Here is a 13214-nt window from a genome sequence, read left to right on the forward strand (position 1 = left end):
TACCAAAATCACTTCAGTATACCAGACTTCATTTTAATTAAGCAGATGTCAGATGGTATTGTAACTTTTCTGGGACTTCAGTGTTTTAGTGTGTTGAAAACCTCCAAACTGCTGGGTCTGCCTTCTAGAGCCAGAAGAAAATGTTTTGATAAATAGTTAATGTAGTACTAATTGTGTAATTTAGGATTAAGAATTTACTGATATGGGTATTGCTGATTGTAAATGGCTAGGAAATTCAAAAATATTCTTGGTTTAATCTTCCAGCGAAGTGAAATCATCAATGCAATTTATGAACCTACAGAAGAAGAATGTGAATGGAAAGCAGATATTGAAGAAGAAATTTCAGTGAGTATCTTAAATGGTTCTCATCAATATCTCAAGCTTTAGCATGAAACAAGATTCAGTACAGTAACTGAAGTTTAAAAAATAAAAAAAGATTGGGTTCCTAATGATTAATTGCTTATAATAACTATATTAATTCTTAATGATTGCTTAAAGCATGCACATGAAGCTTAAGCTGTACTGGTATTGAAATGAAACTGTTAGTGAACCTTATGGGCACTCTTTTAAAATTAAGGAAACCTAACATTTTTATTTTTTTAAGGAGGAAATGAAAGAGAAAGCCAAGCTTGAAGAAGAAAAAAAAGATGAAGAAAAAGAAGACCCCAAAGGAATTCCTGAGTTTTGGCTGACAGTATTCAAGAATGTGGACTTGCTCAGTGATATGGTGCAGGTAGGTCCAGGCTTATTTAAATAGTAGTACTAGTATTTAATCCAAGTGTCTTTAAGAAAAGAGCAGGAACACTCCATTGCTTGATATGTCTGTTGAAGAGTGAAAATGGAACCATTACTTGGCTCTCATCTCTGGTACTTCATTCAACTGAGAGTGTAGAACACTGAAATATTTCTTTACTGTTTTATTTTTGGAACCTATTTTACCATACTAGTACGTTTTCTGTGCTTATAGGAGTGTGTGTGATGTGTATTAGACACTGCTAAAAACTGTACGTGGTGTTTGCATGGATTTTGGTTGTGTGCTGCATTAGAGAGTCTGTACAGCCATTGTTGCCATCTGCTGGTCACGTTCATGACAGTATTTCAGTACTGGAACAAGGTTTTTATTCTAAGGAAAACTCATTCTAAACATTTTTGTTTCTGCAGGGTCTTAAATCTGTGTATAATGTAATGTTATGAAAATTAAATACACTGTGTTTTCTTTTCAGGAACATGATGAACCTATCCTGAAATACTTAAAAGATATAAAAGTGAAATTTTCAGAAGTTGGACAGCCTATGGTTAGTTTAATTTATTAAACAAGATTACATTTGTGTTATCTTAACACTTATTTGTATATTAGCAACATGGTCTGTGGTAGCCAATTGTCTTGTGGAAATCATGAGAAAATATACAGCTGTTTCTTCTGAGAAACAGTACAAGGACTTGTACTACTCTTGCTCTACCCTGCAAATGACTTTATACTAAATTTAACCTTCAACTTCTGATGAGATTGGCCTTAATATCTGATGACTTTCACCTTTGCATTTTGATACCTTTAGGTACTTTCTGTGTAACTGTTACAATTTGATATATTTTCCTGACAGAAATCAAGCAGCTTTCTAAGTTCTGATATTTTTAAATTTAGAAGTTCTCTCTTATACATTAGCATCAGGAAAGCTGTACACTAGGAGATCTTCTGTCATTACTGCAAACAGTATGTTAACTAACAAGAACAAGATCAACATGATAAATTAAAATATTTGAAGAGTTTTTGTACAACTTGGGTAGCAAATTCTACAATAAGTTATGGATGTATTGGAGGAGAAGGGTGTATTCTGTTGCATGTGGTTTTTCTCGGGTTTGGATTTTAGATATTCAGAAATTAAAGGTATGTGTTGTAAATTACTAAAGTTCTTGCTCTGCAATTCTTTTTAAGAGTTTCACATTAGAATTTCATTTTGAACCAAACGACTACTTCACAAATGAAGTGTTGACAAAGACATATAGAATGAGGTCAGAACCAGATGATTCTGATCCCTTCTCCTTTGATGGACCGGAAATCATGGGTTGTACAGGGTAAGTGCTAACAGATAGCTTTAAGGCAATAACACTTTCTTCCTTAGTATTAACCAACTGTAGGCTTTTACAGCATCTTGGGAAGGCGCTGGAAAAGATACTTCTAATAACTTGTGAACAACTGGGTTTGTCTTGAATTTTTTAGTTGTTTTAACTTCAATATAGTATAGAAAATATATTATTTATATTACATGATTTATAAGTGTAAATGTTTTATATATGCATATACGTAAACATGTAATCAGTATTTATTTAGAAATCCTGTTCTGCAAATCACTAAAGATTAATTGGAAGGTGGATAGTGCTATCTTTTAGTAGTCCTTTATAGCTTTATCCAAAATTTATTTGATAACTTCTTTTAATCTTTTTGTATTTCTGACATGCAGTATTTTGGGAAGTCTATTCCAGTTTTACTACTTACATTGCAGTTTTCCATTTTGTTTTATAAGTGTCAGATGTTTGCCTCAGAGTGTCTATCTGAGAAATGGAGAGCAGTCATCTATTAACTCCAGGCTACTAGTCTAAAAAGCTGTCACACTCCTTTTCAGGGAAATCTTTTGTTCTAAATTAGCTAAATTTTTTCTTTGTGAACACAGGGACGAGAGAAACCTGAATTGTACATAATTATCCGGGTACATTTGGGCCTGTTCAGTTGATTTCATGTTCATATCTCTAATGTTCTGGCTGGTCTTCTGAATGATAGCAACTAAGTTACAAATTATCACTGTAAAGTCATGGTTGGTTTTACCCTTTTAATAATCTGCAGTTGCTGGTACTGACTTATTTACCACTTCATTTCCCAGTCACTTAATATAACATATTTTGCGAATCTCCTGTAAGATTTAGTTTTAGTTGCTTGAGTAGCTTTGATCGAACTGTTTTGTCTTTCCCAGTTTGGACTGTTTTTGAAAACCATGAATCCTGGCAGAGTATGATGTGCAGTCACACTCTGCTTCTGTGAAAATGGTTAATTCCTAGTCCTTGTTTTGTCTTTTAACTAAGAAAGCCTTTTCTTGTCCCAAAGCAACTCGCTTCATTCCTTTGAGCCTTTAAAGGAATCTAATCAGAAACTTCTGCAAATGCAGATAATTTCACAGATATGACATTTTCATTTACATGTCACCAAAATGTTTTGACTGTTAGAGAAGTCTGTGGGTATGATTTGGCTCTGTAAGCAGGATAGAGTTAAAAAAAACCCCAAAACATCAGAACCCAAATAAACACAAGAAGACAAAACCCTCACAAACAAACAACTCAAAATCAGCCAAAAACTACACACCTGCTTGATGCATTATTTTAAGGATTTATTGACTGTAATGATAGATGTGGTGAACTTTGGCATATTACTAACGTGACCAAATATGACATTATAGTGGATGAGTGGCTCTAAAAACAGTGTGATACTGTTCTCTGATAGGAAAATAGGCAGTACTTGGTATCTAATAAAAATTAGTATTTCAGAGATTGAGTGGAGAGGAAAAATTTCTGGATGGAAACAATCCTAAAATGAGCCTGTTACTCTTGTTCTCCACATATAAAGGAATGAAAAGATAACACTGAATAAATACTACCTTAGTATTTACTTTGCACTGTCTTGCAGTTGTGATAGTCTCAGTAGGTACTTGTAACAAGGCGAACGTGATTAAGCTGCAGCTCATTTTTTGGTTTTGTTTGGTTTTTTCCCTTTTTTCTTTTTAGTTGTCAAATAGACTGGAAAAAAGGAAAGAATGTTACTTTGAAAACCATTAAGAAGAAGCAGAAACATAAGGGCCGTGGAACAGTTAGAACTGTGACAAAAACTGTTTCCAATGACTCTTTCTTCAACTTCTTTAGTCCTCCTGAAGGTAAGCTGAACGCTAGTTTATCTGCATTAACTTATAATGTAGAATGTACTTCACTGACTTGTTTCTTCTCTTTTTTTTTTTATATACAGTTCCTGAAAGTGGAGATCTGGTGAGTTGGCTTATTTAAAATATGGTGATGGCGTGTTTGTGAAAATTGTATGGGAAGTTGTTAAATGGCTTCAGCTTTAACTGCCTCCATATTTAACTTATAACACCTGTGAGGACTAGTATGTATTTGAGTTTTCTTTATTAGAAGGAGTGTTTGTTGAGTTGGGTGGTAGATTTTAGTTTAGTCAACTTTACCAGTTTATCCTTCCTGAAAGCTACCTTATGAGTTGTTAACAATTGTACAGATGTAGTGATCTTCATTATTAGTCTCTGATCTAATGGGTGGTTGTAAGTCTTTCCCTTTAGGCATTGTTTAGATGATTTTATCTAATGGTTGAATGTATCTGGTTGTATTTTATTCTGTTGAAAGTTTCCCGAGCTATTAACTCTTGGAGAAAGTAGTAAAACAATAATAGAAACCTGCGAGAACCCACTTTTCTGTGTGCTCACTGTGGCAATAAGCTGTGGTTTTGTTAGGAGAAAAACTACCAAAAATACTCAGCAGTTGGGAAGGAATACCTTATGCAGCGTGAGTGAGAAATGACATTGAGGTTCCAGAGGCATGCAGTTAGAACTCCAGTTGGCATGGACACCAAAAACTATGTTCACAATATTAAAAAGAAAAAAAAAACCCAGAAAAGAAGCCTTTTGAATTGAAGATAATTCTCAGATGGAAGACAGCGGAACACTTGGTGTGAAAACAAAAGGATTGAGAGACTGGGACTGGATCAGAGAGTATTTTAGGTGTTCAGGTGCTTCACACTGGCTTGTATAATGAGAATCATGGAGGAGATGCACTGTAGGAATCAGAAGTAGGTTGTAAAATCTTTGAGATGGGCTCACCTGGCTACTTTAAGGGTACCGTGCGTATGAACTGAAGTCTATGGGACTAAGATTAAACAATCTTTCTACTTGGAACAAAAGGAAGTCGGGGGTGGGGGAAGAATAGAAGTTAAACTCCAGAATTTTGTATAATTAAGCTTACTGATGCAGCAGCCTCCCACTGCATAATGTAGGTGGGCTGTTTAAAGTGTCAAACTTGGGTCCTCAGTTTCAATTCTCTAAAGCAGGTCCTGAAACAAAAAAATCAGTACATGGGATTTGTATAAATCTGACCCCATCAAAATCTGTGCAATTTGTGTTTATCTGTTAAAAGTAGTTATTATCACCGTATGGTTTAGGAAATAATGTTGTTTTATGCAGGATGATGATTCTGAGGCAATCCTCGCTGCAGACTTTGAAATAGGTCATTTCTTGCGTGAACGTATAGTCCCCCGATCAGTATTGTACTTCACGGGAGAAGCTATTGAAGATGATGATGATGACGTAAGTATAGTGTTCATTCCAAACACTAAAAACTTTGAAATATTGCTGCTTAAAGACTTTGGTTATTTTTGACATTGGTATCTTTAGATGGGATGCATCAATGTTGATTTCAGCAGAGCTTCCTAGAGTGTTGAGTAAAGAGAAGCATGAAAGTAATTCATCTTTGAAGTAGTGACTTCAGAGTTTTGTGGCAAAAGTAATGGTGGAAGCTGAACCTCTAGAGGATGTCTTAGCAGAATTTTGTGTAAAGGCATTTGTAGAGAGGTGTACCCAATACTTTGATAGAATTATAATGAACTGCCAGAGAACAAATCAGTCTGTTTATCTAGTTGCTCAGCTCTTCTTTGTGCTTGTAGTGATATTGGGATACCAAGCTTCATGAGATTCAGGCCTCATCCTTTCAAGAGTGCACTCTTACTAAAAATTGCTAGATAAGCACATTCAAAGCATACCAAAACACTCAAAGCAAGTTCTGCAAAAGCTTAAATTAAGTGCATTTAAAGAGCTAAGCTTGAAATCGACAAACCACAAAGCCCCCTAGAATTTTATACAGGTAAAATATTTTCTGTCCCTTGCCTCCCCTTAAGCAAGGACAGTTTGACAGTTAAGATAGCTTAGATATGTCTGTCTTACATGTAATTTTTAGAATCTAAACTGTTAGCCCTTGGTCCAAAGCCTTGGGTGGGGATGCAGAGGAGGGAGGAGCTGGCTATGGATTGCTGTGGGCTGCACGGCCTCCTGCTGGCCACAAGTGGTACCGCAGTCTAATGGCTCCTCCAGTGCTGCGGAAAGGGATGCTCTGGCTGTCTCCTCTGCCGGAGCTTGCTTGGCTTGAGAAGTTAAACATTGCTCATGCTGATGCATACAGCATTTTTAAGTTTGGCAGATACAGGAACTTCTGTCAAGAGCACCATACAGTGTGGTCTTTGCCATCTGCTTGAGTTATCTGGCTGTAGTTGAGCTATAAATGGCTGCATTTATGATGCTTTCAAAACCACTTATTTTCTCTCCTAGTATGATGAAGAAGGTGAAGAGGCAGATGACGAGGTAAGACGACAGATGCCTTTGGTTCAAATGTTTTCTCTGTTGTAGTTTGTTATGTGAATAAGAGTTCCTTTTGTTTTTGAAAGCTCTGGACACTAAGTTTAAGAATTACTTAGGAAGTAAGATACAACATATTATTTTGTGGATCTGGGATGAATAATTTTTTAAAAACAACAGAATAACAAGAAAATGGAAACCAAACTAAGACAATCCGTAAGGTATCATACAAATTTAAGTTGCAACTGATGTCAAAAGATGGCATGCTTTGTGGAGGGTTAGCTAATACAATATGTATAGCATGAAGTTGTAATGAATGTATTTCTGAATATAATTTCATCTTAATTTTCACGAAAATGGCTCAGGAGGCTGAATGTGAATAAGCTAGAGAAATATAAACAAGTGTTTTCTTTTAGGAGGGAGAAGAAGAAGCAGATGAAGAAAATGATCCTGATTATGACCCAAAAGTAAGGAATTAAAATGAATGTTTGAAGTTTGTGTACACATATGGATATTTAAAGTTTTATGTACATGAAATTTTTATTTTAGTTTAAGTATTTAATCAGTAGTTCCTATAGTGAGTGTGTTTTGGCTGAGGCCGTTTCAGTCCTGGTTCGGACAAACTAATGTTGACAGAGAAACTTCTACAAAGTTTTTTCTCCAAGAATCATTTTGTTACAGTAACTTTTGACTTTGAGCACTGAGGTTAGTCAGGCTTGGTTTTCTATAAACTTGTCTTGCAGCAAGTTGCTGCTAATGATGTAAATATTCTGTAGTGATTGTAAGGAGATGCAGAGAACTGCGTATCCAGGTTCAGTTTTTGGAAACATATTACAAGCTGGCTCTGGCACAGATTTTCCCAGCAGAATACAAAACTGAGGCTTTTTCAAGGGAGATAAATAGCAAGTCTTTTATTGTTTAAGGTAACAAAAGTCAAGGTTCAGGAATGTATCTTCAGCCAAGTACTAAAATGTGAAGAGCCAAGCGCAATTGACAGGTTTCTTAATCCATAGGAAGGGCAAATCACTAATCAGGCTGGAAAAATGATTGTGAACCACTTAGTTCATACCTTTTTAATAGTTGAGGGAAAGGCACATCTGGCCAGCTAAAAACATCTGGTGGTAATAGGTGAAAGTTGCAGTCATGGAAATGAAGTCTGAAGTACTCTGAAATGCCTGCTGTAAAATATCCTTGCCATTTCAAATGAGGAGGCACTGTGTTTTTCAGTAGCAGTGGTTTGAGCTACTATCAAAGTACTATTGAAAGAATTACGTAATCTAAGGCATAGATTAAGAACTGTTAATGAAAATGTACAGCCTCTTGGTGATGTTTCATCTGCTATAGTGTATTCAAATTGCTTCCTAGTCAAGGAAGTTTTGGAATCAAAATGAAACATCTGCAAGTTGGGCTTCTTATTTTGACCATTTCGCATATTGCTTTTCTTAGAGAAACAGAACTGAGAAAGGGCAAGACTGCATGCTCAGTTTCAGAGAGAACTGCCAGAGGGCTAGAAACAGTGGTGGTACGATTAGAGTATTGACATAAGGATAAATAGTTGTAAGCTGATCGCAGGCTATAAGGCAGCTGAATTTATTAAAGCACTGTGGTCCTAGAATAGCTATCCAGACCAAGGTATTAGAGTAAAACTTGCATTTGAACTCTGCCCCCAAAAAACCTTTTCCTTAAATTCCTGTATTACTGTGACATTGTTGGTTTTCTGTTTCACTGTAACAGAAGAAATTTTCCATGTTAGAATTTTTTAACAACTGGAATTTGTTAGACGTTTCCAGAGTGTTAAGAATATCCTGTGATTTGGAGTTGCTCTCCAAATCACATTAGTTTAGTCAACTTTACCAGTTCATCCTTCCCGAAAGCTACCTTTTGAGTTGTTCACAATTGTACAGATGTAGTGATCTTCATTATTAGTCTCTGATCTAATGGGTGGTTGCTCTAGGGTGGCTTCTGGAATAAGACCATACCCTTTTTACTGCCCATAGGAAGTTTGTTTTGTCTTAAACTGAGTAGAAGGCCTGGATGCTTCTTCTGAGCTGGGTTGTTTGTTACTACATGTAACGCTTCTCCTTTTTACAGTTACAGTGTCTTTCAGAGTGTTTTGCCACACTCGGTTCTGAACAGGTTTTTGTTCTGGATTGTATACCAATGCACTAAGAAAGCCAAAATAAATGCTGTGTCCAAAGAAAGCAGTATTGCTAATACTAGACAATTAGTGCAAGGGAAAAGATGGAAGAAGAACTTGAATACTGCAGCTTATGAACACATGTTTAGCAATATTGATAGTTCTTTTAAAGTTCAGATTTCTGTAAACTAATGTTTCCTTTTTTCTCAACAGAAGGATCAAAACCCAGCAGAATGCAAGCAGCAGTGAAGCAGTGTGTATGTGGCCTTGAGGATTACCTGCACTGTAATAGCCTAAACACAACTATTAGTTACTTACAGCCTTATGTTTTGTATCTTGGTAGAATTAAGTAACCAATTTGTTAAAAAAAGAAATCAAACACATAAGAACCAGTTTAAAATGTAGGTTCAATCTACCTAGCATTTTAACAGTATAATTTTCTGCCAATATGTAGAATGCAGTAAATTCCCTAAAGCATGAATGTTAATTCATTGCTACATAGTTTGGTTCTTGTGAAGTCTTTGTCATGTAGCTATTAGACTGCAGCTGTGAAGATTATCAGAACTGTTAACTGAGACCAATATTTGTTTAGAGAAAACTCTCTCCTGAAGAACCAACCAAAGTATTTTTCAGCCCAGTAGTCTGAACGGGTTTAAGTCTGCTTGCACTAGCTGTGCCTTCATTACTTTGTTATAGAAATGGCAGTGACTTGTACTAACTAGGAGATGATGATGCATTTTGAATTTGACTACTTGAGAAGACTAGTATAACTTGTTTAATTTCCAATGAGACCACATTAAACATTCATAACTGTCAGCTTGTTTATGCTATGGGTTTTGTATTTTATGTGACACAGTGATCTACAAAAGAAACCTAGTCATCATATTAAGGTTATTGTTTACCACTGGGGTGTGAATAAAACCTAGTATTTTCAGAAGCTAGTCTTGTTTTATTATGTTTGTATCTGCACGTGTAAACTGGTAAGATGTATCTTACATGCTGCAGTTCATGTTTTACTTGAAACAAACGTTGATAATTACTGACAAGTAAGTTATATAGCATTTGAAAAACAAACACAGTAGTTTGGAAAGTTTGATCAGTACTTTCTGTTTGCAGTGTGATACTTGTGAATCTGAGCTAGATGTTCCAGTGATTGGTCCACACTGCCATTTTAGAGAAGACAAGTCCTTAGAAATGGGGCTAGATCTGATAAAGGACTTCGGTATTGCCGTGCCTGACTTTAAGGCATTGCATATTAGTATGAAATCTGAAGCAAAGTGCCTTGGATTTTCAGTCTGTGTAGAACAGAGCTATGTTATCCTGAACAAAACCTACCCTGCAGCCGAAGGGAGTGCTAGAACACTTAGCTCTATTCTAGTTTGTCCTCACTGTTTCATCTGTGGAGGAGGAAACAAACTGGAAAGAATTCCTCTTTCTTCACCTAGTGTTCTGTTCATGTGCTTGTTATGGCACGTTCTGGTTCATACTTTTGTCCATATTGGATGTTTATTCTCAGTTGAAACACAGGGGCTAGAAGACCTTTCTCATTCTAACCTTGCCTCTAGCCTATTAGTGGAGGTGCTGGATGATGCTGAGTTTTCCCAGTCAGTAGCATGCTACTGTACTCTGTGCAGTCTTGTCCTTCACAGATAACTATATCAGTTCTGATCTTCTAAATAAGTAGTTAGAGAGCTTTTTTGGGCATAGAAGGGTCCTTGTAGGATTGGAAAGAAATGTCCAGCTATCTGTGGATTTATTTCTGCAGTAGCTACTTTTTTTTTTTTTTGTGCCACTCCTATACTGACTTAGTTTGGAAAGACCAGGGCAAACAGGAGTCAATAACATGAGGATAGGGCTGGTAGAAGAGTTTCTCTAGCGTGTCTCTTGCTTGGAGGGTAAGTAATGCAGAATGAACCTTATCCCAAGTGCCCTTCTGAATCATCAGGCCCCCTGAGAGGATGTGGGCCTAGTGTCCTCTGACTAAACTGTTTTTTGTTTTATTTGTTCTTATTTTTAATGCCTTGAAGGTTTAAATATCACACTGCTTCATTTCAGAATCCCTGTCGGGCTTTGTCCCTCTCAGGATATCCATGGATTTGGGAAAAGGAGCTCATGTTATCTATAGCTGTATATAAAATAGGACTGTTGAAGCTGTGATCTTGGGTGTTTTTTAGGTAACACATATATCATAGCATAGAAAAACGCGGTTATGAAAGGTTAACAATCGTTCTCTAGTAGCTGTGTGTTAAAGTAGGTGTAGTTGTGTTCTTGTGATACCAGAATATGCGTGTCCTTTGAGGCGGTGACCCTGCCAGGTGTTTGGGTTTCACATGGTCTCTTTGCTGAGCATCTCCCAGGTTTAAGTTTAAACTTCAGGGTATGTGGAGACCAAACTATTGGCATGTTATGAGCTTGAGCAGTCATTAATATGGGGCTTCGGGATTCATACTTCTGGACATGCGAAGTCTCTGAAGTCCTTACTTAGATCTAGCCCATTTTTGCTAACAGCATCTGGAATCCGTATCTTAAAAAGAAAATGAACTGTTAAAAGTTGTCTAAGTTTCAAAATTCACTGTACTTAACAAATTTGGCTTGTTCTTTGATTGCTTTCTCGTTTAACATCTTCATAACATACAGTGGGATACAATATTTCAAAAGGGGAGTTGGTACATGTCAAGGCACACCTGCAGCCTGCAAGATCCAGGGCCATGAATCCATTTTTACTGACAGATTTTGGTAAGCTTCTCTCTGGATTGACTTGCTAGTTCTAAAGCAGCAGTTCTTGTGGTCTCCAGACTGCAGGAAAAGGAAGGATAAAATATAAATAAGGTGCCATTTCTTATGGCATTGGTTAAATAAAAACTTCTGGTGCTTAACATAGTTTTGTTATCAACGACACTGTTGTTTAGCAGTTCTGAAAGGCAGTATGTAGCAGGAACATTAAACTTTCAACATTGATTGGAGTGTTATGACTCATTCTTTTCACATAGAGCATGTCCTCATTTCGTATTTGAGAAGGATAAGTTACCATGTTAAGAAGTTCATGCTAGGAAAATATGTCACTGAAATGGAATTTCTTGGGCAGTAGTTGCAGTACCACACCAAAGTTTAGCATCTGTGTAAATGGTGTCTTCTGTCCAGTTTTGGTTGCTGTATCAAAGGGTGACTTATCTTGAAGAAAAGTGGGAGGTTGGTGAGGGAAGAGGTAGGAGAATTTAATGAGACTTGAATGACAGTGAAGTGTGCTCAGAGTTTATACTTGATGGAGAGGGGATGGTTCTTCATAATTCTATACTTTTAGCAATCCAGATTAGATTACATTAGCACTAAAGAGTTTGCCTGTCTGATAAAATTTTGGTTGTGTTAAAAAAAATAATAATTAAAAAAACCCAACAGCATCCTGAAATAAAGGAGACCAAATTTAAGGTTAGTATTCTGAGGGTTTACTTTTTGGAGAAGGGTGATGTCAGGTGCAGTTCGAAGTGTTACCTTTGGTTACATGAACACTATCATAGCAACGCTGCTTACCAATGTCTCCTACAGCTAACTAGCTTCATAAGCTTGGATTCTTACTTGGATTCTTGGAACTGATGTTTCCCAAGCTAATGGCAGATACTGTAATTTTGACATGTTTTGGTTTTTAAGTGAAAACCTCATTGGAATATAGAAAAATACAGAAATTGAATGTGTTCATCTTTGCCTTCCAGCTGGTACTTCAACTTTCCCTGTGTTTTAAGGCTAGTTGTTGTAGACCTGACTTGGAAATCGATGGGAAGCTTATATACGGATGGGCGATTAACTTGTCTGCTGAAAGTTTTTTATTTCCTAAAGTATCTATGCAGCAGTTGTTTCTCAGATGCTTCCTGTTGGGCAGAGGATTCTGGTGTGGCATTCTCAGTGGCTTAAGGAAGCAAAATGCTAAACCCCTCTGTACAGAGGGGGCAGCCTGATAATGAAGGCATTTCTGTATGGAACAGCCTTCATGGTCTGCTAGGTTGGGGCTACAGGTGCATGGATATTGAAGTAGGTAGACTCAGCTCTACAGCACTTTTTCCTTTATTCTGTGCAGATGTGTCCTCCTTCAATCCAAGACTTTCTTGTGCAGGTTGGAGAAACTGTTGCTACCACACCTCCAGTTTTGTTTCTTAATAACTGCTTGGTTCTGTTTGAGATGCACTGATTCCCCTCAAGTTTTCAAAAAGGTGTCGAAATAATTCCTAATGCTTACCTGAAGAGAACATAAATTCCCTACTGGAAATAGTAAGTCTTACTTCTATACACTAGCAAGAGGAGTTGAAGTTTGTCCATGTGGGATGTTGGACAAGATTTATCTCATTGCTCTTTAAATCCTCCTGTTAGACCTTTGGCAAGGCCTCGTAGTCTTCCACATGTGACTTGTTTCTCAGCTTTTTAGGAAAATCAGAACAAGTAAAGCAGGCAGGATGACACACAAAGTACAGATAAGCTATTCTATATTTGGCTCTGCTTGGTGTATACCAGAAATGGGTGTACAAGGCGTGAGGGGCTGCGGCAGAAGGGTTCTTTTGTTCACAGGCATTTAACTAAAGCATGTAAATTGACAACATGAGTTGGCTCTGCAGCTACAGGAGGTGCTTAAACCCTGTTATGAACTTGGCTTCTATGTCCTTCAGTGTTGTAATTGCCCAAATTTATGTTTGCCCTGC

General features: G+C 36.9%; 1 protein-coding gene across 2 annotated transcripts in view; it reads left to right on the forward strand.

The window, feature by feature from the left end:
* The window catches only part of NAP1L1 (nucleosome assembly protein 1 like 1), a 31425-nt gene extending 21959 nt beyond the window's left edge, over nt 1-9466 (forward strand). Inside the window, exons 6-15 of one of the 2 annotated variants that reach the window (XM_051795927.1) lie at nt 265-345; nt 605-733; nt 1224-1295; nt 1934-2073; nt 3772-3917; nt 4007-4026; nt 5229-5351; nt 6366-6398; nt 6809-6859; nt 8743-9466. In XM_051795927.1, the coding sequence (XP_051651887.1) occupies nt 265-345; nt 605-733; nt 1224-1295; nt 1934-2073; nt 3772-3917; nt 4007-4026; nt 5229-5351; nt 6366-6398; nt 6809-6859; nt 8743-8778 (831 nt within the window). In that variant the 3' untranslated portion in view covers nt 8779-9466. The remainder of the gene's footprint in view (nt 1-264; nt 346-604; nt 734-1223; nt 1296-1933; nt 2074-3771; nt 3918-4006; nt 4027-5228; nt 5352-6365; nt 6399-6808; nt 6860-8742) is intronic. The other variant, XM_051795929.1, reaches the window with a different exon arrangement.
* Nucleotides 9467-13214: the final 3748 nt, after the last annotated feature.

The sequence above is a fragment of the Manacus candei genome, unplaced genomic scaffold (assembly GCF_025592945.1).
Source record: "Manacus candei isolate 608988 ecotype Guabito, Panama unplaced genomic scaffold, ASM2559294v1 h1tg000043l, whole genome shotgun sequence".
NCBI classification, from domain to species: Eukaryota; Metazoa; Chordata; class Aves; order Passeriformes; family Pipridae; genus Manacus; species Manacus candei.